This window comes from Chelonoidis abingdonii, chromosome 8 (genome assembly GCF_003597395.2).
Source record: "Chelonoidis abingdonii isolate Lonesome George chromosome 8, CheloAbing_2.0, whole genome shotgun sequence".
Taxonomy (NCBI): domain Eukaryota; kingdom Metazoa; phylum Chordata; order Testudines; family Testudinidae; genus Chelonoidis; species Chelonoidis abingdonii.
Window position 1 is genome coordinate 33,220,052 of NC_133776.1, and position 22,728 is coordinate 33,242,779.

General features: G+C 43.7%; 1 protein-coding gene across 5 annotated transcripts in view; it reads left to right on the forward strand.

Annotated features, from left to right (window-relative positions):
• GK5 (glycerol kinase 5) overlaps positions 1-22,728 on the forward strand; it is an 83,244-nt gene that overhangs the window by 20,002 nt on the left and 40,514 nt on the right. For 3 of the 5 annotated variants that reach the window (XM_032765659.2, XM_032765660.2, XM_032765662.2), the window contains 6 exons: positions 9,675-9,768; positions 10,586-10,717; positions 18,949-19,024; positions 21,392-21,453; positions 21,531-21,604; positions 22,626-22,686. In XM_032765659.2, the coding sequence (XP_032621550.1) occupies positions 9,675-9,768; positions 10,586-10,717; positions 18,949-19,024; positions 21,392-21,453; positions 21,531-21,604; positions 22,626-22,686 (499 nt within the window). The remainder of the gene's footprint in view (positions 1-9,674; positions 9,769-10,585; positions 10,718-18,948; positions 19,025-21,391; positions 21,454-21,530; positions 21,605-22,625; positions 22,687-22,728) is intronic. The other 2 variants (XM_032765661.2, XM_075068490.1) reach the window with 2 other exon arrangements.

The following is a 22,728-nucleotide window of genomic DNA, read 5'->3' on the forward strand; positions in this document are numbered from 1 at the left end:
AGCTCAGTACCAATGCGGACACAAGAACAAATGGATATAAACTGGCCATCAGGAAGTTTAGACTTGAAATTAGACGAAGGTTTCTAGCCATCAGAGGAGTAACGTTCTGGAATAGCCTTCCATGGGGAGCAGTGAGTCAAAAGACATACCTGGCTTCAAGACTAAGCTTGATAAGTTTATGGAAGGGATGGTATGATGGGTTAGCCTAATTCTGGCAATTAATTGATCTTTGACTATTAGCAGTAAATATGCCCAATGCCCTGTGATGGGACACTAGATAGGGTGGGATCTGAGTTACTACAGGGAATTTTTTCCTGGTTGTCTGGCTGGTGAGTCTTGCCCACATGCTGAGTGTTTAGCTGATCACCATATTTGGGATCAGGAAGGAATTTTCCTCCAGGGCAGATTGGCAGAGGCCCTGGAAGACCAGTTTTTCCTTCCTCTGCAGCATGGGGCTCGGGTCACTTGTTGGAGGATTCTCTGTACCTTGAAGTTTTTAAACCACAAGTTGAGGACTTCAGTAGCTCAGACATAGGTCAGAATCTCACTCACCCACTCCTGCTTGTTACAGGAGTGAGTGAGTGAGATTCTGTGGCCTGCGTTGTGCAGGAGGTCAGACTAGAAGATCATAATGGTCCCTTCTGACCTTTAGGTCTGTGAGTCTATTAGTTCTGTGTGGTTCTTGCCTTGGAATCTCTGTTCTCTATTCTGTATGCTGATGGAGATGCCTCCTTGTCCCATCTTCAATGCAAATGAGGCTAGAGGAGTTTCCTTAATCCTGTCATCCTTATCCCAGGGGTTTAGGTGTGTCTCGCCCTGTCTTTTCGTAAGTCTCTCTTTTGATCAATTGTGGTTCAAGCAAAGGCTGGCGGGGAAGGGGGGAGAACACAGAGCTGCTAGGTAACAGTTATGTATGCACAAGCTTCAGTTACCCAACTTCTGTATTTTTCCAGCTGTTTTTACAGTTTCTGGGTGTGACATATCCAGGGTACAATCTCGACTCATGTGTAGGTGTGTCACCTCTGCCTTCTAACCTGGGATGTCCTTTACAATGTTTTGCTGCTGTAGCCTCCCATTTGGATTGCTCACAAACAGCTCCAGCATACAAGACGCTCTTAGCTATGTCTTTGTGTGTGCTGCAGCCAGCTAGCCACACTTTGGGTCTTACCAGTCTTAATTATATTGCAGGATGATTCCAAAACAACCTTGGTCCTAGATTTCCCCCTAGAAATGTTTGTCCTGTACTTCCCAGCTTTCTCCTGGACAATAAAAATGTATATAAAGTCTGTTAATGCTTTAATAGAAATAATATGCGCATAACTTTCCACCACAAATGGACTTTCCCAGACACTTTAAATTAAACACACTGGATTAGATAAAACAATAAAATAAGTTTTTATTAATTACAAAGAGAGATTTTAAGTGAGGCATAAAAATCAGAAATGGTTACAAGAAAAATAGAGATAAAATGCAGTTGGTCCCTAACTTAACAAACTGTTAAATTGAAAGCCAAGTTTTTTTCACCATATGCTCTCAGCAATCTTATTGACCACATTTCTTAGGTCAGGACTCCTTCTCCAGTTCAATTGCTTCTTCCTTTTGTCCCTTCTCGTGCAGTGAATCGACGGACAGAAAGAGAGAGAGAAAGGAGGGGTGCCTTGGGTCTTTGTCTCCCTTTTTTATAGTGTCAGTCCCTCCCTTGGAAAACATTTCTAGCTGAGATTCAGGAGACAGAGTGTGTAGGAAAGGATGTTCCCTGCTGCTTTCCCTCACCTGTTGGAGCTTCTTTTGTTTCCCTTCCTGCTTAATAACTGTACTCATTCACTATACACAATGAAAAATCATTAAAAATATTGCTATCAAAGGTCTTAATATTACCATTAACAATTTTTTTTATACTTCAATGTTATAAGTCAGTATATGTTGTTTTGTCCTACTCTTAATCTTTTAGAAAGGAGGAGGGACCTACTTGTAAAATGCTTGTTCTGTTTCTGACATGCTTGGTGTCAAATGATTGCTTGAATCCCAGATTGAGAGAAGGGATTACACAATGGCCATACTGGGTCAGACCAATGGTCTATCTAGCTCGATGTCCTGTTTTCTGACAGTGGCCAGTGGCAGATGCTTCAGAGAGAATGAACAGAATGGTACAATTATCAAGTGACGCATTTTATGTTGTCCAGCCCCAGAGCATGGGATTTCATCGTTGACCATCTTGGCTAATAGCCATTGATGGATGTGCCTTTCATGAATTTATCAAATTCTTTTTTTAACCCAGTTACTCTTTTGGCCTTCACAGAATTCCCTAGCAATAGGTTCCACAGGATGACTGTGCACTGTCTGAAGAAGTACTTCCTTATGTTTGTTTAAAACCTGCTGCCTATTAATTTCATCAGGTGACCCCTAATCCATGTGTTATATGAAGGGGGAAATAACATTTCCTTATTCACATTTGCCACACAATTCAGGATTTTATAGACTCCTTTCATATCCCCCGTTGTCCTTTCTTTTCTAAGCTAAACAGTCCTAGTCCTTGTAATCTCTTTTCATATGGAAGCTGTTCCATGCCCTTGATCATTTTTGTTGCCCCTCTTTATATCATTTCCAATTCTAATACTGTATATTTTTTGAGATGGGGTGACCGACCAGCACATAGTATTCAAGGTGTGGGCATATCATGGATTTACATAGTGGCATTATGATATTTTCTATCTTATTATCTACCCTTTCATAATGGTTCCTAACATTCTGTTAGCTATTTTAACTGCCATTGCACATTGAATGGATGTTTTCAGAAAACTATTCATGATTCAGTTCCTATAGCTCTCTAGCTAAAATATCTGTTTACCTATAACAGAATAAAAAATACTCTTGACCTTCAGAATTACAGTAATCATCAAAGCATTGCTTTAAGCTCTTCCTTGAGTAGATGCAGCCATGTATTCCACTTCGGTGTGTATGCACCCAGCCATCAGAGCCGGAGAATTTTGCCTAGCAGTTCAGTAGAACCTCAGAGATACAAACACCAGAGTTATGGACTGACTGGTCAACCGGACACCATGTGGAACTGGAAGTAAGCAATCAGGCAGCAGTAGAGACGAGGAAAAAAAAAAAAAGGCAAGTAGTATACTATGCCTGTATTGCATCTTAAAGGTAGGCACATCTGGGCCCCATGTCCATACCCCCATGTGTGGGGCAGCCACTTACAACTAGGAGATAAAGACACTGAGCTTTGCAGGCACAGTCATGAGCCCCTGCTGCCAGCCTAAGGCAGCCTGAACAGACAGAGCAGGAGCAGCTGCTGGGGTCTGTGCACTGCTTTCCTTTAAGCTGCATGTGCTATTTTCACCACCTTCCCTCCCTTTGGCTGAGAGTGGGACAAGGTTGCAAGCTCAGTCTGAGTCTGGGAAAGAAGTTGCTGCAGCCCGAGCTGCTGATGCTGCAAGGAAGCTGCTGGTGGTGAGGTGGGAGCTGCTGCTCTTGCGGCCAAAGCCTGGCCTGGAGTGTGAGCTGCCTGAGCTGCTGGTGGCACGCTTTGCTCTGGAGAAGAAGCTGAGTTTTAAAGGGCCACAGCCTGCACTGTGCACCCACTTTTATGCCGAGGTGCTCCAGGGTGCCTTACTCATCATCTTTCCAGCCAGGGGCTAGAACCAGCTGCCTGTCCCCTCCCCCACTTGTGGGACAGGCACTTAGAGGTAGGAGGTGAAGATGAACATTTCAGAGTTATGAACAGTCTCCTTTCCCGAGGTGCCCGTAACTCTGAGGTTCTGCTTTATCTGTAAAAGGGAGGCACTTGCACCTCATGGCCATATCCCCTCCCCTGGTTATATGAGGTGGTGCTGGTCCAATTCCCCTAAGTTTCTTCTTTCCACCTGTAGCTGGTGTCAGAGCTCTGTGTGGTTCTTAACCTCATGTTTCCTCTGTCCTTTTTAGTGACTTATTCTAGTTGTATACAGTTAGTACCATAGTGCTACTGTTTCTCAGATTTAATCAAGTTTTTCCCTGGTGATGTGTCACAACCCCGTGTTCCCCTCCCTCAAGGGGTGCCTTGGGGAGGCAGATCAGCACTGTATGTTGCTAACGCTGTTGCAGGCATCACAAGGCATTTTGGGAAGGGTTAAAGGTGTGAGTGTGGAGTGGAAGATTCCTTTGCAGGTTACGAGAGGCCGAAGGGGGAGGAAGGGAGAAGAGAACGGGTTAACTGAATGCCTCAGTTCTCAGCTTAGTCCAAAGATAAGACATGAGCTCCAGTCCAAGGTCATGGCACTTGAGACGGTGAAGGCCAGCGAGGGGAAAAACCACCATCTCATGTCCCTGAAGCTGGTTTGTTTTGGGAACGCTGATGAGGCTACAGAAAGGCGGTTTGGTCTGGTACAAAGAGCATGGGGGACACAGGTCCCTGAACAAAATGCTCCCAAAAGACCCCAAGACTTAAAACCTCTTGAGAGCTGAAGCAAATCAGAGATCAACAGCGGATCCCGGACGACCTGTGCACAGGACAGAACTCCAGTCCACCTCTTCTTCCCCTTCTTCATACATTACACCGAGGCTTGGCCAGCCCCGGTAGTGCATGTGTGAGTATGACAGTGGGTTAGGACTTGGGGCACTTACACTTTCTTCCTTCTCCTGAGTGACGTGGGGAACCCCCAGCACACTCTGCTGTTGTTTTATTATTTTATTAATAAAGCTTTAAAATTTAGTCACTTGCTGTGTGCCTCCATCTCCTCCAGTAATGATCCTGCGGCCTCAGCCTTATCACCTGGTGCCTCAGGCAAATTGGTAACATAAATCTGTCACAGATGCCCTTACCAGGATTCAACCATTGACTGTTGTGTGGGGGAATGTCCTAAATAATGATCTCTACATGAGATGCTTGCTTTGCTCAGGTGAACCCCAGATCAGGGAGCAGTGTTTGATTTGCAAGTCATTGACAAAATGAACTTCAGTGGCAAGAGATCTTTGCCTAAAGCAGCACGTTCTTAAACAGGCCATGAGGCCTGCTTCGGCACTGAGGCCCATGTCAGATCTGAGGTCACTTTTGGGTTCACAGGTTGCTTCTGTTTTGTGCTCGAGCTGGCATCTGTCTGAAGAGATGAAGTCCCAAGCTCTCCCTTGGTCCAGGATTTTGCCAGAGCTATGACATTTACTGCCCCACTGTCTGGCCAGGCTGCTGAAACCCTTGGGTTCATCAGCACCGCATCCTGACATTCCCATGCTGCAGACTGTTGAAGTGAGGCTGGTGGTGAGCTTAGCACCAGGGACCTTCTCAGCACCAGGAAGTTCTTTGGCACCATTGCACCTACTGCAAAGGGATTGGAGAAATACTACTTTGTAGTGGTGCAGGGATTTGAGGCTTTTTACTCCCACCTGGCCCCTAATTCCCTGGTTGTAACTGCAGTTAATGACAGGGCTCAGTAGGGTAGGTTTAGGTCCATTGTTAAGGACAGGGACTTCAACAAGATGAATTTAAAGGGTAGAAAAATCTGTGCCTCCTCTTGACTACAAATGCAGATTGCCAGCCAGTGGGCATGCTGTCCAAGCATGACTTAGTAAATTTGTCAGCCATGTCTAAATTTGCACACCAGCTGCCTGAAACCTCCAGGGAGGAATTTTGGGAGTTTATTACAGAGGGCTGCTTGGTTGCCAAGATGTCACTACAGTCCATGCTAGACATCACAGATGCCTTGGCAGTGACCAAGAGAAGGTGTCCTAGATGCAAAGCTCGGGCATTGCTCTCAATGTACAACAGGCAATAGAGGATTTTTCCTTCAAGGGACCGCTGCTTTTTTTTGGACAAACCTGATATAACTCTGTGCTCCTTCAAAGATTTTAGGGCAACCCTTCTGTCCTTGGAGATGTATACACCTCTGAGGTGCCATTACAGTGGACAACACTAACACATAACAATGCCCCTTGGACAGTATCTTCCCTTGAGACATTAGGAAAACCACATAAAGGAGCATAGATCCCAGAGGTGGAGGCATTCGGGTCCTGGGTTTGGCCAGTCCACACAACCAAACCCACCTTCTGATGTATTGAACTTCCACAAGTTAAAAAGTGGAAATACTTTAACCAGACTGTTCTCCACCAGTTTGAAGCCAATAAGACATATGCTCCTAAGTCATTTAGGTGCTTTTGAAAAAAATCACCTGTAGCTGTCTAAATGTAGGTTTATGAACCTAACTTCAGGCTCCTATTTTTGAAAATTGTTACATATGTATTAAAAAGTTCACAATAACAGTGTGTGACAGGATCCCTGGGGTGAGCCTGCACTGGGGGACTGCTGAGCTCTCCAAACCCACCAACATGGGTTTCCTCTCACACTGTGATACTGAAGCTACAAACATCCAGCAGGTACTGCACTTATACAGCCATTCACAGGCAGGGACACACCCAACTGAGTTACATGAATGATCTCCTAGTCTCTCATGAACCATCAGTAGAGAGGCTCCAGTAAATTCCCTCCAGTTCCACAGTCTTGCAGCCCAGATCTGTACCATTTTGTATTGGTCAGCAGCCTGACCAGTGTAAGTTCATTACTGAGTTCACCACTTCGTCATAGGAAGGTGGAAATGCACTAGCCTTTGTAACCTGAGTAGATTTCCCAAGCACTTTAGTTTATTAACTACAGAAAGATAGATTTTAAGTGATAATAAGTGGTAGGCATAAAGGTCAGAGATAGTTACTTTTAAGAAAATAAAAAGTAAATACGCATTCTAAATCCTAAACTTTTAGTCTAGGAAGGAGTTGAATCGAACAGCTTTTCTCACCGTGACAGATGTTACAATCAGGTTTACAGTTCTTCAATACACAGACTGAACACCCATCCAGCCTGGGACCAAACTCCTTCAGTAGAAAGTCTTTTTTCCTCCAGACATTCTTCCAGGTGTAGAGTTGGGCAGGGAGAGAGGCCAAGGGATGATGTCATCGTTTCTCTTTCTATACATTCTCCCAGCTGCTTAAAAGATCCCTGCTGTGATGTGGGGTTCAGGCATCCCCTATTGGTCAGGCAGTCTCCATTGTCTACATGCTCTCTCTCAGAAGTCTCTGGGATGGCCATTGGGAAAGTGGATTCCCTTTTAATGGGCCATCAGATTACAGCTTTATCAAACCAATTTTAAACTTTTTGCTTTTGCAATTTTAGATTATTTTTTAACTAGCTAAATTACGAATGCTGATTTTTTTTTTAAAGCATCTACTGGCAGAGTCTTTTATTTGCAGTTTACAAGACTGCTATAAGCAAAAAAACAGACTACTGAGAATTAATGTCCTGATTCTTGCAAACATTTAAACAGTACATAATTTTACTCACCTGAATAGTTCTACAGTACAAGCTGTGTTATCTGGCCCTGTACCAACTGGAAAGCGCTATAAACTGGCATTTCTAATCTTCATAGAAAGTCTGGTTTGGAGCTGGCAGATTCCCTAGCTGGCGCCACATGGCTCCCCAGAAGTGATGACATGTCCCTGCTACTCTTAGGCGGAGGAATGTCCATGAGGGGTTCGGACTGTAGGAGGAGGTGCAGGTCTGGGGTTGGGGCATGGAAAGGGTGTAGTTTGGGTGCAAGAGGGAGGTCGGGGCAGAGGGTTGGGGTGTAGGAAGTATTTCACAGTGCTGGATCCAGGGGCACTTAAGTTGGGCTACCTCTCCCTGCTGTTCCTAGGCAGAGGCATGGCTAGGCAGCTCTGATTTTAATCAATGAATTTTAAAAAATGAGATGATTTATATTGATTTGATTTAAAGTGCTCTGTGCTGGGTGCAACTTGATTGATGATTTGAATTTTGACCAAAGAATTTGAGCCACATACATTCTCTTATTTTGCTTTCTGGAATCCTGTATTTCATAGCAGTATTGTCTCATTGTTTCTTGTACTCCCCCATCTGTCCATATATATTTGTTGTCTCGTATCATACTTAGGTCTAGTCTGCACTAGGAAATTAGGTTGATATAACTGGCACTTGGGTCTGAAAAATCCATACTCCTGTATAACTACATCACTCAGCTCTAACCCCGCTGACCTAGCTACTGCTTCTTGGGGAGGTGGATTACCTGTGCCAACAGGCAAACCCCACCCACTGGTGTAGATAACATCTTCACTGCAGCTTTACAGTGGCACAGCTGCTGCAGCATTTCAAGTGTAGACAAGCTCTTGGATTGTAAACTCTTTGGGGCAAGGACTGTCTCTTTTTTTTATTCTGTGTTTACACAGCATTTAGCAATGGGATTCTGGTCCTGGTGCTTCTAGGCACTATGATAATACAGATAATAAATTGAACCTGATTTTTATAATCTGACTCCACCTTTGGAAGAAGGTATAAATCCAGTACAGTCTTGTATTTTCTTAAATCTGTGAGGGAGAAGTTCTAAATGTTACTTAATGAGCTTATTTTGTTCATTATTATGGGGCATCATCATGATCAGATGCTGTGGATTTTTTATTTTAACCTCGAGCAGTTTGTTATTCATCTATTTTTGTTGTGTCAAGTCTGTCCTTTTCTTCACTCTTTCTTCCATTTTCTCACTTTTTGCAGCCATGGTACTCAGAGTTGACTGGCATTTGACAGATTTGTACATGTCAAATTTCCAACATAGCTTTCAAGTACAGTTAGCATATATGGTGGGCAGAGGGAGAAACTACGGAAATCATAGAATCATCAAAATGGAGGGCTGGAAAGGGCCTCAAAGTCATCAAGCTCAGCCTCCTGTGCTGAGGCAGGACCAAGTAAACCTGCCAAGTGTTTGCCCAACCTGTTCTGAAAAACCTCCAATGATAGGAATTCCACTACCTCCCTTGGAAGCCTGTTCCAGAGCTTAAATGCCCTTATAGTTAAAGTTTTTCCTAATATCCTATCTAAATTGCTATTCTTTCAGGTTAAGCCCATTACTGCTTGTCCTACCTTCAGGGACGTGGAGAACAATTGATCATGGTCCTCTTTATAATAGCCTTCACATATTTGAAGACTGCTGTCGGGTCCTTCCTCAGTCATCTTGTCTCAAGACTAAACATGTCCAGGTTTTTTAATCTTTCCTCATAGGTCATGTTTTCTAAAACTTTTATAATTTTTGTTGGTTTCCTCTGGAATCTCTCCAGTTTGTCCACATCTTTCCTAAAGTATGGCTCCCAGAACTGGACACAGTACTCCAACTGAGGGCTCATCAGTGCTGAGTAGAACGGGACAGTTATCTTCCATGTCTTACATATTGTACTCCTGTTAGTACACTCCAGAATGATATTAGCCTTCCTCACAACTACATCACAGCTGACTCTTGTTCAGTTCAATATTCAAATCCCCAAACTCTCCAGCTCCTGCCTCAGAGCATAAGCCACATCCTGCTCTGTTTGTACAGATACAATTTATACCAATTCAAAACAGTTTTATGGCTGCCAAACTTTTGATTTGTTCTTGATTATGCTTTACAAAAGTGTGTGTCTTTTTTTCTTTTTGTTTTTCCAGAGCTACAGTTCTGGCTAAGAACTTCACTCATCACCATGGTGTCTAAGTGCCTGTTAATTTCTCAAACCCACCAGAAATTTATGCAGTTGTTTTAGGAATTATTGCTAACAAACATTCTCTTTCTTCAAACACTTTAATATAATTTTGTTTTTCAGCAATATATTTGCTTTAGCTTCAAACTGAAATGTTCAAATCCTATTTTCTTACTGATTTTCAGGAAGACAGGAAAACCATTTCATAATTTCATAAGCTGGCAAGACCTAAGAGCTGCTGATCTCGTAAATTCCTGGAACAGGGGTCTCATGTTGAAGGTAACGCTGCTCATTGAGTATGCTGCTTAGATATTGCTTTTGTTTTCATTTACCCAAATTATATGTGATAAATATTGCAAGTGCCCCAGTACATAATTTCAATAAATGACATTACATGTAGTTTACAATTTTAAACAAAAAATAATAAGGTTAGCATACAAAATGACAGGACACAAAAGCAAAGAAATTAAACACTGACGCTCTGTATCTACCTATAAATCTAGTAAATGAATCCCTTGTTTTATTAATATGTCACACATTAACATTGCTAGCAAATGATTATTTTGGCTCTGAATTTAATTTTGTTGGTATGTTTTTTGAGATTTTTGTACTTAGAATATTCATTCTTTATTCTAATTATGTGTTGTAAATTTGGAGCATATGGGTTCTTAAAAACAAATAAGATTGGTCCCTACTTTATGTGGAAAAAGTGAAGTCAACCTTACCTGTAAAGCTAGTACTGGCACCTTCATAATAAGATGTAAAATTCCCTGGTTTGCCAGAGATCTCCTTTGTGACACTGGGCAATTCATTTAACCTGTGTCTCATTATTTATGTGTAAAATACAACTAAGACAATCCTTCCCCTAAGTTTTTTTGAAGCTATATTAAAGTTTATGAAATGTCCAGATAATACATAAATATCTTCTACAAGAATTTGCTGCATATCTGAATTCATTTTTGCCCAGGAGATAATCTGTCAGTGTATGATGGATTTGTGTGCATTATCCTTAAATTTATTTGACCAAAGGATTAAAAGAGATAAGACCAAATGTTTGGTCAAAAACATTTAAATAACTTCTGTTCTTTTGGAATAGGTAATCCATGTTATCTCTACAATGCTTCACTTTTTAACTTGGAGCGATCGATATGTGATTGCTAGTTCACTGACTTTCACAACACATCATGTCTCTTTGAGGCTGTCCTGGGTTTTACAAAATATAACTGAGGTAAGAAGTTGTTGCGGGGGGGGGGGGGGGGGGAGTAATACTCTTGGTACATAATAGCAATAGTGACTTTCCTTGATTGTTATGTGCTTGGTTTTTGCTTTCTTTATTTCCTTCCCTCAAAGGGAATGGAAAGAGAGAATGTTTTCTATTATGTAGCGCTCAAACATATCTATTTGGAACAAACTAATGTTGGCTTATGATCTATGTATCTTTTTACAAACTTTCCCATGATCCTGCAAACACGTGTTCATGTGTGTAATTACTCACATGAGTAGTCCGTCCTACAAAACATAATCATATTGCTAGTTTGGCATTTTTTGATTTATTAATCTTAACATTATACAACATAATTTTTATTGTAATTTATTTTAAAGTGAATTGCACTTTATTGTGTAACAATGTGGTATATTTGTATTTTATCTTTGACAGTGTTACATTTCTAGTCTGCCTTATCCCAACACTTACTGATTTCCAGAAATCAATAACATAGTGGTCAACAAACAAGGATCTCCACTTACTCAATAATTACTTATGTAATTTTAAATACTCGACTAATGGTGTATAGTGTCAGTTCCAGATATGTAAAATTAAACATTTCTGTGTATTATATTATGCTAGCACCAAACCTTGTAAAGAACAATTAACTCACTGTGTCTCCTGTTTTTGTTCCTTGACTTGGCTTTTTCCTATTTTTCTCTTTACTTAATGTATCAATGTGTTTACTTTCAGATTTTTTTAAAAAAGAAAAATGGGGGTGTCCTTGGTTGGTTGGTTGTTTTACAATGAATAAGGAAGACTTTACAAGTTGTTATTATTATTTTTTAATCTATTACCCTGTTTGTTCTAACATAGAAATATCAGGAATGTAAAATATGGTCTTCCCTGGATTTGTTGGTAGACTTGTTGGCTCTTTCAGATATGGACTTACTGAAGGAGTTGGAGGATGCTAAGTCTTCAGTTAAAGACCTGTTTTCTCCCAAGAATTCCCTAGTAATTGATATTTAAACAGACAAACAAAAATAGGAAAACAAAAAAACCCAAAGCTCTTACTTAAAAAATCATCTCCCTTTTCAATAAGTTCAATAAATTAAATAAGTTGGTCATTCTGCAAGTTCTCTGGTTGTCCTTTGAGTCTTTCAAGAAAAATAGGATAAGTAAAATCTGAATGTCTAGTTTTAAAGAAGGAAGTAGGGAAATAATAATTTTCAGGCTTTCTTTATATAACACAGGGGTCGGCAACCTTTCAGAAGTGGTGTGCCGAGTCTTCATTTATTCACTCTAATTTAAGGTTTCATGTGCCTGTCATACAATTTAATGTTTTTTAGAAGGTCTCTCTTTACAAGTCTATATATTATATAACTAAACTAGTGTTGTATTGTAAAATAAACAAGGCTTTCAAAATATTTAAGAAGCTTAATTTAAAATTAAATTAAAATGTTGATCTTACGCCACCGGCCCACTCAGCCCGCTGCTGGTCTGGGGTTCTGTTCACCTAGGCCAGCAGTAGGCTGAGTGAGGCCTGTGGCCGGGACCCCAGCTGGGAAGGATCTGGCAGCCAAAACCCCAGACCGGCAACAGGCTGTGCGGGGCCAGCAGCCGAGACCCCAGACCGGCAGTGAGCTGAGCTGCTCAGCCTACTGCCGCTCAGGGGTTCCATCCTCTGGCTCCTGCCAGCTGGGATCCCAGCTGCCGGACCCGCACAGCCCAGTGTCAGTCTGGGGTCCCAGCCCTGCCCACATACAGTGGGTACCTACTTTCTCCCTGGTTCTGGCCCATTCTCTTCCTCTCTCTGCACTGAGCTGAGAGTGGGAGTGGATGAGCAGCAGGCTGGGGTGATCAGGAGCTAGAATGAGGAGGGAAGTTCAGGGTTGGGGCAGGAGGTTTGGGTGTGGGGGCACTCACAATGGGCAGCTCCCATTTGGTGTGAAGGATAGCAGGTGGGAATGTGAGTGGTGGTTGCAGGGCCTCCGTTGGTTGCATCGGATGGGGATGTTGGGTGGCATGGATAGTGGGGGCTGGGATATGGGGGTGCAAAGAGTCAGGGCAGAGGGCTGGGCGGCATGTGAGGGGGTGCGCAGTGTCAGGGTAGGGGACTGGGTTATGTGGTGGGGATCCAGTCAGGCTGGGGTCATGGGGGGGTGAAAGAAGTCAACAGAGGGCAGGGTGGTACAAGGCTCAGGGGCCAGTGCCTGGTGGGTGTGTGGAGTGCAGGGTCAGGACAGAGGGCTGTGTTGTGTGGTGTGGGGGGGGTGGCCAGGGCTCAAGCGGCAGAGAGCTGAAGTGACTGCACCCCCAAGCCCTACCACCCTTCCTTGTCCTGACTGCCCCTCCTGGGACCGCCCCCTTCCTGAACGTCCCTAGACCTACCTCCTACTGTCCTGATGCCCATACCCTTATCCACACCCACCACACCCGAAAAGACCACCCTGGACTCCCATGCCTATCTAACCGCTCCAGCCCCCTGAAAGGACCCCCAGAATTCTGGCCATACACCCTCCCATCCCTGCCTGCGCCCAATCCCTTCCACCCCTGCCTCCTGACAGGACCCAACCCATATGCCAACCCCCCCAGCTCCTTGTCTCCTGACTACCTCCTCCAGAGACTCCCCCACCCTAACTGCTCCCCCAGGACCCTCCTTGCTCCCTGTCCCCTGACTGCCCTGACCCCTATCCACCCCCCAAACAGACTCTGGGACTCCCATGCCCCATCCAATCCCCCTGCTCCCTGACTGCCCACTCCAGAGACCCCTACCCCTAACCACCCCCTGGGATCCCAGCCACCCTGCTCCCTGTCCCTTGGCTGCCCCCACCCCTTACCCAATCCTCCCCCCCCCGCCAACCCCGGACCTGGCTCCCTTACCATGAGACTCCCTGCTCATCCGGAGCCCTGCTGCCGTCGCCCCTGTGGACGTAGCCCTGCCCTGTCCCTCAGAGCGCTGTGCGCGCGGCAGCAGGGCTCGGGATGAGCTGGGAGCGTCTTTCCCTCCCCACGGAGCCAAATGCTGCCCCGCGGGAGCGCCTAGCCCCAGACCCCAGAACGCTGCATGCGTGGCGGCAGGGCTCTAGGGGAAGGCGGAGGCAGGAGCGGGGGTGGAGGCTTGCTACACTCGGGCTGGCACTCCGGCCTGGGACCGCGGACCCCGCAGCTTGCCGCGTCGGCAGGATTTTTAATGGCACGCGGAGTTCCAGCAGGCAGCCACATGCCATTAAAAATTGGCTCGCCTGCCATCTTTGGCACGCGTGCCGTAGGTTGCTGACCCCTGATATAACATAAAGAAGCAAAAATGGACAGCCCTATTTGCTTTCCTTTGGCAAGGGGATCTTTTTAGGTATTCTTATTTTTCTTTTAGCATTTCTTTTTCATATCTACAAAACGCTTTTTTTTTATCACTTCTTCATATCTCCTCTTCCACTGCCTTCATTTCCAAACTCCACTAATAGTCACCTCTAAGTCTCCAGGTTTACCCTATTAGGGCTCTTATGTGCCACTGCTAAAGAAGGGTGAGCAACTAATCTCCCATTGGCAGCGACAAAGCATCCAAAACTGTATGTGCACAGGAGCAAAAGCTGCCATTTAGGTGCAGGCCATATCTACCCTACAAAGTTGGGTTGAAGCAAGTTACATCAAAATAAAGCCACCACAGTTAGCATATCGCTTGTGCACATGCATAGTTGGCTCCTTGTGTCGGCACTGTGCGTACGCATCAGGAGAGTTTGTGTTGATGCACAGTGGGTGCATCATGGGTAGGTATCTCCTTGTGCAACCTGCTGCTGTCCAGTGTTGTCTTTTGGGAAGTTTTGGCAATGCATGGTGAGGTAGAATTGAGTTGCTCAGGAGTGATTGGGAGCAAGGGGTCCAACTTCTCAGTGTGCAGCTATCTCCATCTCATAATGTCATCTGTATCCCATAATATTCCCACAAAGCTGCCTGCCCTCCTCGCTGCCTGTCATTTTTGACTGAAGCATGGAGCCTGCACAGCTCTGCTCTATTGTCATAAGTGTTGCAAACACAGGATGCGCTATCCTCTATTTGCAGAGCCATAAAAAAACCGAATCAGTGTGGTCAAATTGCTTTGTGACATAATGAGAACAAATTCAAGGTTACTGGTGGTGTTCCTAGATCAGCTGCAGATGGTGGAGCACCATTTCTGGGCTCAAGAAATGAGCACTCATTGGTGGGATCACATTGTAATGCAGACTTGGGATGGTGAGCAGTGACTGCAGAACTTTCGGATGTGCAAGGTCACGTTACTGGATCTGTGCGCCAAGCTTGTCCCAGTTCTCCAGCACTGGTGCACCAAAAGAAGAGCTGCACTGATTGGAGAAGTGGAGCTGCATTGACAATGGCAATCGTACTGTGGAAAGTTGCAATGCTGGATTGCTATCGATGAGCGGGAAATCATTTTGGAGTTGGGAAATCACTGTGTGGGGGTGTTGTCATGCAAGTGTGCAGGGCTATTACTCATCTCCTGCTACACATGACTGTGACCCTATGCAATGTGCAGGACATAGTGGAAGGATTGCAGTAGTGATGTTCCTGAACTGCATTGGACCAATGGATGTCAGTCATATCCCTATTTTGTCACCAGACCACATTGCCACAGAGTACATCAACATAAAGGGCTACATTCCTATAGTTATGCACATGCTGGTGGATCGCCAGGGATGCTTCACCAACATCAGTGTTGGCTGGTCAGGGAAGATGCATGATGTTTGCATCTTTAAGAACACAGGACTGTTCAGAAAGCTACAAGTAGGAACTTTCTTTCCTACCTGACGGATTACCATTAGGAATGTTGAAATGTCAGTAGGGATTCTGGGGGACTGAGCTACTTGTTCCCTTGGCTCATGAAGCTGTACGCTGACCATCTAGGCACCACCAAGGAAAGATTCAGCTACAGACTCAGCAGATGCAGAATGACAGTTGAATGCACTTTTGGTACACTGAAGGGACGCTGACGTTGTGTACTCACAAGATTGCATCTCTGTGAAAAAAAATCTCAATGATTATACCTGCCTATTGTGTTCTGCATCATATTCGTGAAACAAAGGGGGAAAGTTACTGCCAGGACGCAGGGCGAAAGTAGAGTAACTGTCTGCTGAGTTTGAACAGCCAGTCACAAGGGCTATTAGATGAGCTGAGCATAGAGCTATACAACTCAGGAAGGCTTTAAAAGAGCTCTTTAACAGTGAGCCACAGTAATGCTTTGTGGGGTACTGTGTTCTATCTGGCTATGCTCTTTAGGAGCCTGTTCGGAATTGTGTGGTGCTTGGTGTACATCTGTGACTACAACACTATCAAAGCACCTATTAATTTTGTGGTGTTTGTCACTGATCCTATGAGTTTTGTCACACTCTGCAGTACCAAGTGAGTGGGTGCTTTCAGAACTGCTGGGCATTCTGCAGGGTACGTTGTGAATTAATAAAGATTAATTATTTTTTAAATAATAATATATTATTCAGTAACAAAAGCAGTGCAAAGAAAAATCTGTGCAATTTAAAAGCTATTAATACAATTTTTAATGTATTTGAACAGAACCTAACAAGGGGAAAGAACGTTCATATCCATTTTACCTACATACACTGACCTGTGAAAGCCACAATTGTTGTATATGTGAAGCTATGGTTGTCCTTAATGTTCCCCCTGGATGGAGTGGTAGGGATAGGGATGTGGCCCCTGATGCCACGTGGAATGCTGAAGGTAGTTGTAGTGAAGTGCTGTAATGGAGTTCTCCATGGATTGCAAAGAGAAGTGAGCCTGGGATTGTTGAACCTATATGTTCCCAAAAGTCTTCAGCATCTCTGTTTGCTGCTAGAGAGCCCCATTACATCCTGGTACATCTCTCTCTTTTTTCTGCCTGGAATCCTGGACCTTTTTCGTGTCTGCTCTTTCCTTTTCCAGGCTGTCTGCAAGTGTTCACCCTCCAGGTGATGTTCATGGTCTGATGCAGCACTGGCTTGCAGTATCTCATTGAACCTGTCATCCTGAATCCTCTTCTTCCTTTTACTTATCTGGCTCAGGCATTCTGAGAGTGTGGAGGGGGAACCATTCAAAACCTAAATGGCAGCAGCTGCAGCTAAAACACCGAGGTATAGTCATTATAGCCACAACAGAAACCAAAAGTTAAGATTCAGAACTCCCTTCCCTTGCTCCCCTACAGTTTTAAACAAGACATGCTTATTGTCTTCTGCTTCCAAGTGCTTGTGCATGGCCCCACTCTCTGCACCAGTGAAGGTGAGTGTGCCTCACATGGTGTGAGGAAAATGAGGAGGGAGTTGCTCAGTTTCATGCACCTATGAGTACAGGGCAATGGCACTGAATACTGACACCAGAAATAAGGGTGCCATCCCTAGAAACCTTCGGCAGAGGATTGCAGAGGAGTGCCTCCATGAAAATTTCATTGAGCTCTCTCAGGAGGATTCAAGGGACATCCCTGATGTGCATAAACAAACTGCTCCACATGGCCTAACTCTATAGCAGAATTAAAAGCAAATAACGCTACCTCTTTTATTTGTACTGCTATCTCTCTTGTTTGAGTAAATTAATGAAAAGCCAATAGCTAAGTCCTACTAATACTACCTACTACCTACTTATAATGTTAGCGCCCCCAACTTAGTAGGACTTAGCTATTGGCTAAGTCCTACTAAGTTGGGGGCGCTATCATTATAAGGGGAAATATATTTACACAATTACTTGAGGATCCTTCCCATGCATCAGGCTCGACTGCCGGGCCTGACTAGACTGTGGTGGATTCTCAAACAGCTCCTGGCTTGCAGCATAGCTGAAGTCCCCCAGCACCTTGCCTCCCAGTTGCATATCCCCCATCCTCCTCCTTTTTCCTCCTCTACCACTTCTTCATCCTCACTGTTCATGGCAGGGGCTTGTGACCTGGGCTCCTTAGAGATATCCCTGGTTGTCTGCTAGGTGGTAGCGGGGTCTCTGCCAAGTATGACATGCAGCTCTTTGTAAAAGAGGCAGGTCTGCGGCTCTGAACTGGATTGACTGTTGTCCTCCTTGGGCTTCTGGTATGCCTAATGAAGTTTCTATGCTTTTACTCATCAATGCTGCTGATCCCTGTCATACTCCTCCTCCAGCATCCCCCATGCAGTCTATTTGCAGATGTTCACGTTTATACAGCTGGTCCATAGCTGCTGTTGTACAGTTTATTCTCCCCTCAGGCCCGGGAGATGCAAATCTCCTGTCTACGCCAAGCTGGAGTATGTCTGGAGCAGGGGTCAGCAACCTTTCAGAAGTGGTGTGCCGAGTCTTCATTTATTCACTCTAATTTAAGGTTTTGCGTGCCAGTAATACATTTTAGCGTCTTGGAAGTTCTCTTTCTGTAAGTCTGTAATATATAACTAAACTATTGTTACCTGTAAAGTAAATTTAGGTTTTTAAAATGTTTAAGAAACTTCATTTAAAATTAAATTAAAATGCAGAGCTCCCTGGCCCAGTGGCCAGGGCCCAGGTACTGTGAATGCCACTGAAAATCAGCTCGTGTGCCACCTTCGGCATGCATGCCAGAGGTTGCCTACCCCTGATCTGGAGCATGTAGCTGGTGGTCAGTTGGCAAGTTGCACACAACAATGGGGAATTGCTAGGTATGTTTGTCTAGCTGGACAATCAGGAAAAGGCATTTCAAAAATTCTCAATGCTTTGAAAAGCACGGGGGCCTTCTGATCTCTGTGACCCGTGGGCTGTGGAATTCACAGTTGTGATCAGAGTGGTCAGTGTCAGGCATTATGGGACAGCTACTGGAAGACTGTTCAGGTCAGTGTAAGTCAGACAGTATCTACACTAGCATTGCGTCAACCTTAGTACATCGACTATGGCTAAATGCCACTTGGGGAGGTAGTGTTACTATATTACTTTAACAGGATACTTATGTTGCTGGGAGACAAATTTAAGTGTAGACATGCACACAGCTAGGTTGATGCAAGGCAGTTTATGTTAACCTAACTTTGTAATGTAGACCAGGCAGCCAGGGAATGGGGGTTGGTCTGCTGTGCTGCAGAGGAGAAATGGTACAGTGAAGTGCCTGGCACTAGAGCTTCCTGTGATTAATACCCCTTTCCCAGAGGAAATATTGTCAATTAGATAATTGTTTTCTGGAGACATGCATATTATTGTCCCCCAATTAAATATTTGGGAAGGGGGAGAGAGAGAGAAAATGTATCCCTTTCTTCACATCCACACTGAACACACTTTTGTTTTGTGTTTTTTGTTTTCAGGTACAACAAGCAGCCAATGAAAGTAACTGCTGCTTTGGAACAATTGACACTTGGCTGTTATATAAACTCACCAAAGGTGAGTTTGCAAGCTCTGGTTAAACAAAATGTATTTCAAATCTGAGCAGATGTTGAATGCATTCCCCTAATAATATTCCCAAGAGCCCAACTGCCACATTAGGTGTGATGGATTTGGGGCTACTTATGAATGCTGAATGTTGGCTTGGTTATTGGGATATTTGCTGTATGAATATATTGGTTTAACTCAGTATGGGTCTGTCCCAAAAAATAGGAAAAAAAAGGAAAGAGGCACTCAAGGAAGCCACCTCTCAGCAAACACTTGAGTTGTTAAGGTACATTGCTAAAATGGTTAGCTTCGATGGGAGGAAAAGCCCCATAAAAAGAAAGGAACAAAACGGTAACCAGAGTTTAAAGTAGCCACCTCTCAAGAAAAGGAGACAGTAGTTGTTTGGGGGAACCAGTCAGAGACACAGGTTTGAACAGGCAGTGTTTGAAGATATTAGGCTTGCCTAGGTTGCCATCAGAAGATAGTAAGACTTCAGGTAAGATAGACATGCTTGTAGACTGTTTTATTTAAAAATACATTTAATCTGAAAGCTTTGTTCCTACTGTGCATGTAAACAATACTTTTGTTTTAAGAAGGCATTTTTAAGACCAGTGGTCATAGACTCCCTAAGGGAAGAACCGCAGGTGCTTGAGCTCAGTCAGATCTGCAAGGTAAGAATGGTGGCTACTCAGGCCACTGTAGCCCAAGGTCAAGTCTAAGAATAGGAGTCCATCCCAGGTTAGGATTGACATGTCAGGGGACGCAGAGAGACCACAAAGGGGAGGGAGATGCAGCTAGCCTGTCACAACCAACGAGCCTTGAACCCAGGTCCACAGAAGCAGCCATACTTCAACTCTCCACTTGGCTGTCTGCTGATAGCTGCTAACCAGGACCCATGAAACCCAGCCCCAGTTTGAAGCTGTGCTTCTGATGTATTATTGGTGAAGTCCCAAAGCAGCCAGTTGGCCTGCTGGCCCTACTTAAGATAGGAACAGGAAGCTGTCTGAACAACTGGGATCCATCCTGCTCTGTACTGTGTGCCTTGTGCTTCTTGCTCCTGCTCCGCTGGCTTGACTTCCTGGTGTCCTGACTTGTCTTGGCTCATGACCTCTGACATGTGGTCTCCCGCTTTTGACCCAGCCTGACTTTGGTTACCGACCTGTGGTTCTCAACTCCAATTTGACTTCTGCTTCTGATGTCCTAGTATGCTGACTCTCAGCTCTTGACTGTGGACTCCAGTTCTGATCACTAGGTCTGGCTGCCCATGGTGTAGCCTTGACATAGCCCTGTAATCATGAGATATGGTAATTAATATGGTAGTGGATGGAATAACTAGGATTGGGCATTTGACTGGTCCAAAAATACCTGGATTTTTACAAAAATGTAAAACACAATGAAATGAAGTTCTAAAAATGAAGTAATAATAATAACTTATTTTAATAATGTTAAGTTAGCATTTAAATGTAAACATTCAAGACTGAACAGTTACAAAAGAAGAGAAGAACAAAATTAAAGAAATAAACACATAGCCATTAAAAATAATTTTTAAATGAATTTATGTTAAATTGGCAGTAGGCAAACTCTTCAAGCAGCTTAATCGTTGTGCATCTAGTCTCTTTGTTTTAAGGGAGGAGGTTTAATGGCCATGTACCTTCTCTCACTGCCTTCTGAGTTAATTTCAGTAGGTTTGTCTAGTCCAGGGTTCAGCAAGCTTTGGCGCGCAGCTCGCCAGGGTAAACACCCTGGCAGGCCGGGCCAGTTTGTTTACCTGTTGCGTCCACAGGTTCAGCCGATCACTGCTCCCACTGTAATATATACAATTATATATATGTACACACACACACACACACACACTGTTTGAGCTTCTTGATTGTCTGGAATCTTCTAGAACAACTTTCAGTTAATTCATCTTTTTCCCAACTGGTGACATTAACATGTAGTAAAGTGAGTGATCAAGACATTTATATAGGCTTGCTAACAGATGAAACACCATAATGCAGTCAAAAAGGTAGACTACTACCTGCATCAGGGTATTGTTGCTGGAATATTTGGTCATATATGACATTTGTTAGATAATAGGCAGTCAATTGACATCATTTGATCGGTCAGTTGACTAGCTTACCAAGCCTAGGAATGTGTCATTCCATTTCTGGGCAACTGCATGCAGAAAAAATAAGGCCATTATCTGGACACTTCAGAAGATTGAGATAGAACCCCTCTCTTTACAGCGTGGTGGAATTAAAATGTCTTTGGGCTTGCAGTCCGGTGAATTTGGGCTGAATAGAGGCCATCAGACTCTTTATAGTACATATATTTGCTTCAAATAGCTCTCTCTGAATATTTAGGCATTTAAAACTTTATTTGTTCCTTTGTTGCTAGGTTCTGTGTATGCTACAGATTATTCAAATGCCAGTTCAACAGGGGTTTTTGATCCCTTTCAGGTATGAATCTATTAACATAACGTTGTAGATTGTTCTTTGAGACTGGTTAACTTTTTTAATTCTCTCTGTTATTTCAGATGTGTTGGAGTTCTGTTTTGAGCAAATTATTTTCAATACCGATGTCTATATATCCTCCGGTAGAGGACACAAAGTACGTATGCAGGCAGAATCTTAAACAAAAATGTAACATCTAATAACTGAATTAAATATTGTTGAAAAAAGATCACAAAAATCTCTGCAGACATTTAAAAAGTAATATGTTAAGTGAAGTCAAAAATAATTTAAATTCTAAATATTTGTAGTGGCACATATTTGTCTGATTCATAGATTCAAATTGGTATTTTATACCAGAAAAAGGTAAAACAGCTTCATGATTTCTGTAAATAAAAAAAAAATGAGTAACACTGAATGATGTGTATTGTATCAGGCCAGATGGATACAGCAGATATGTTAGTCCCAGATTAAGTAGATCCCTTTTCCCTGGGTAAGGTAACGGGCAGTTCCAGAACAAGTAGGGACTTGGTGGAACCAATTAAGCCAGGCAGGCTAATTAGGATACCTGGAGCCAATTAAGAAGAAACTGCTAGAATCAATTAGGACAGGCTGGCTAATCAGGGCACCTGACTTTAAAAAGAACTTCACTTCAGTTTGTAACATGCATGTGAGGAGCTGGGAGCAAGAGGCACTAGGAGCTGAGAGTGGGAAGGTGTACTGCTGGAGGATTGAAGAGTACAAGTATTATCAGACACCAGTAGAAAGGTCCTGTGGTGAGGATAAAGAAGGTGTTGGGAGGAGGTCATGGGAAGTAGCCCAGGGAGTTGTAGCTATCACGCAGCTGTTCCAGGAGGCACTTGAGACAGCTGCAGTCCATAGGGCCCTGGGCTGGAACTCGGAGTAGAGGGCGGGCCCAGGTTCCTCCCAAACCTCCCAACTTCTGATCAGACAGGAGAAATTGACCTGGACTGTGGGTTCTACCAGAGGCGAAGGTTTCTGGGCTGTTCCCTGACCCACATGGTGAATCTCTGAGGCGAACAAATCTGCCAATAAGTGCAGGACCCACCAAGATAGAGGAGGAACTTTATCAAGTACGTTGAGGACTTATTTAAAATTTTATTTTTTAATTTCTCAAAATTGTCAATTCAATGCAGTGACTTCTTTAATATTTATTTAAGTCACAGCTTTGGTTCAGTTGATGCTGAAATATTTGGGGAGCCTATTCCAATAGTGGCCTTGGTGAGTGAAAATCTTTAATGATTTTTTTTTTTGTACTTGAGT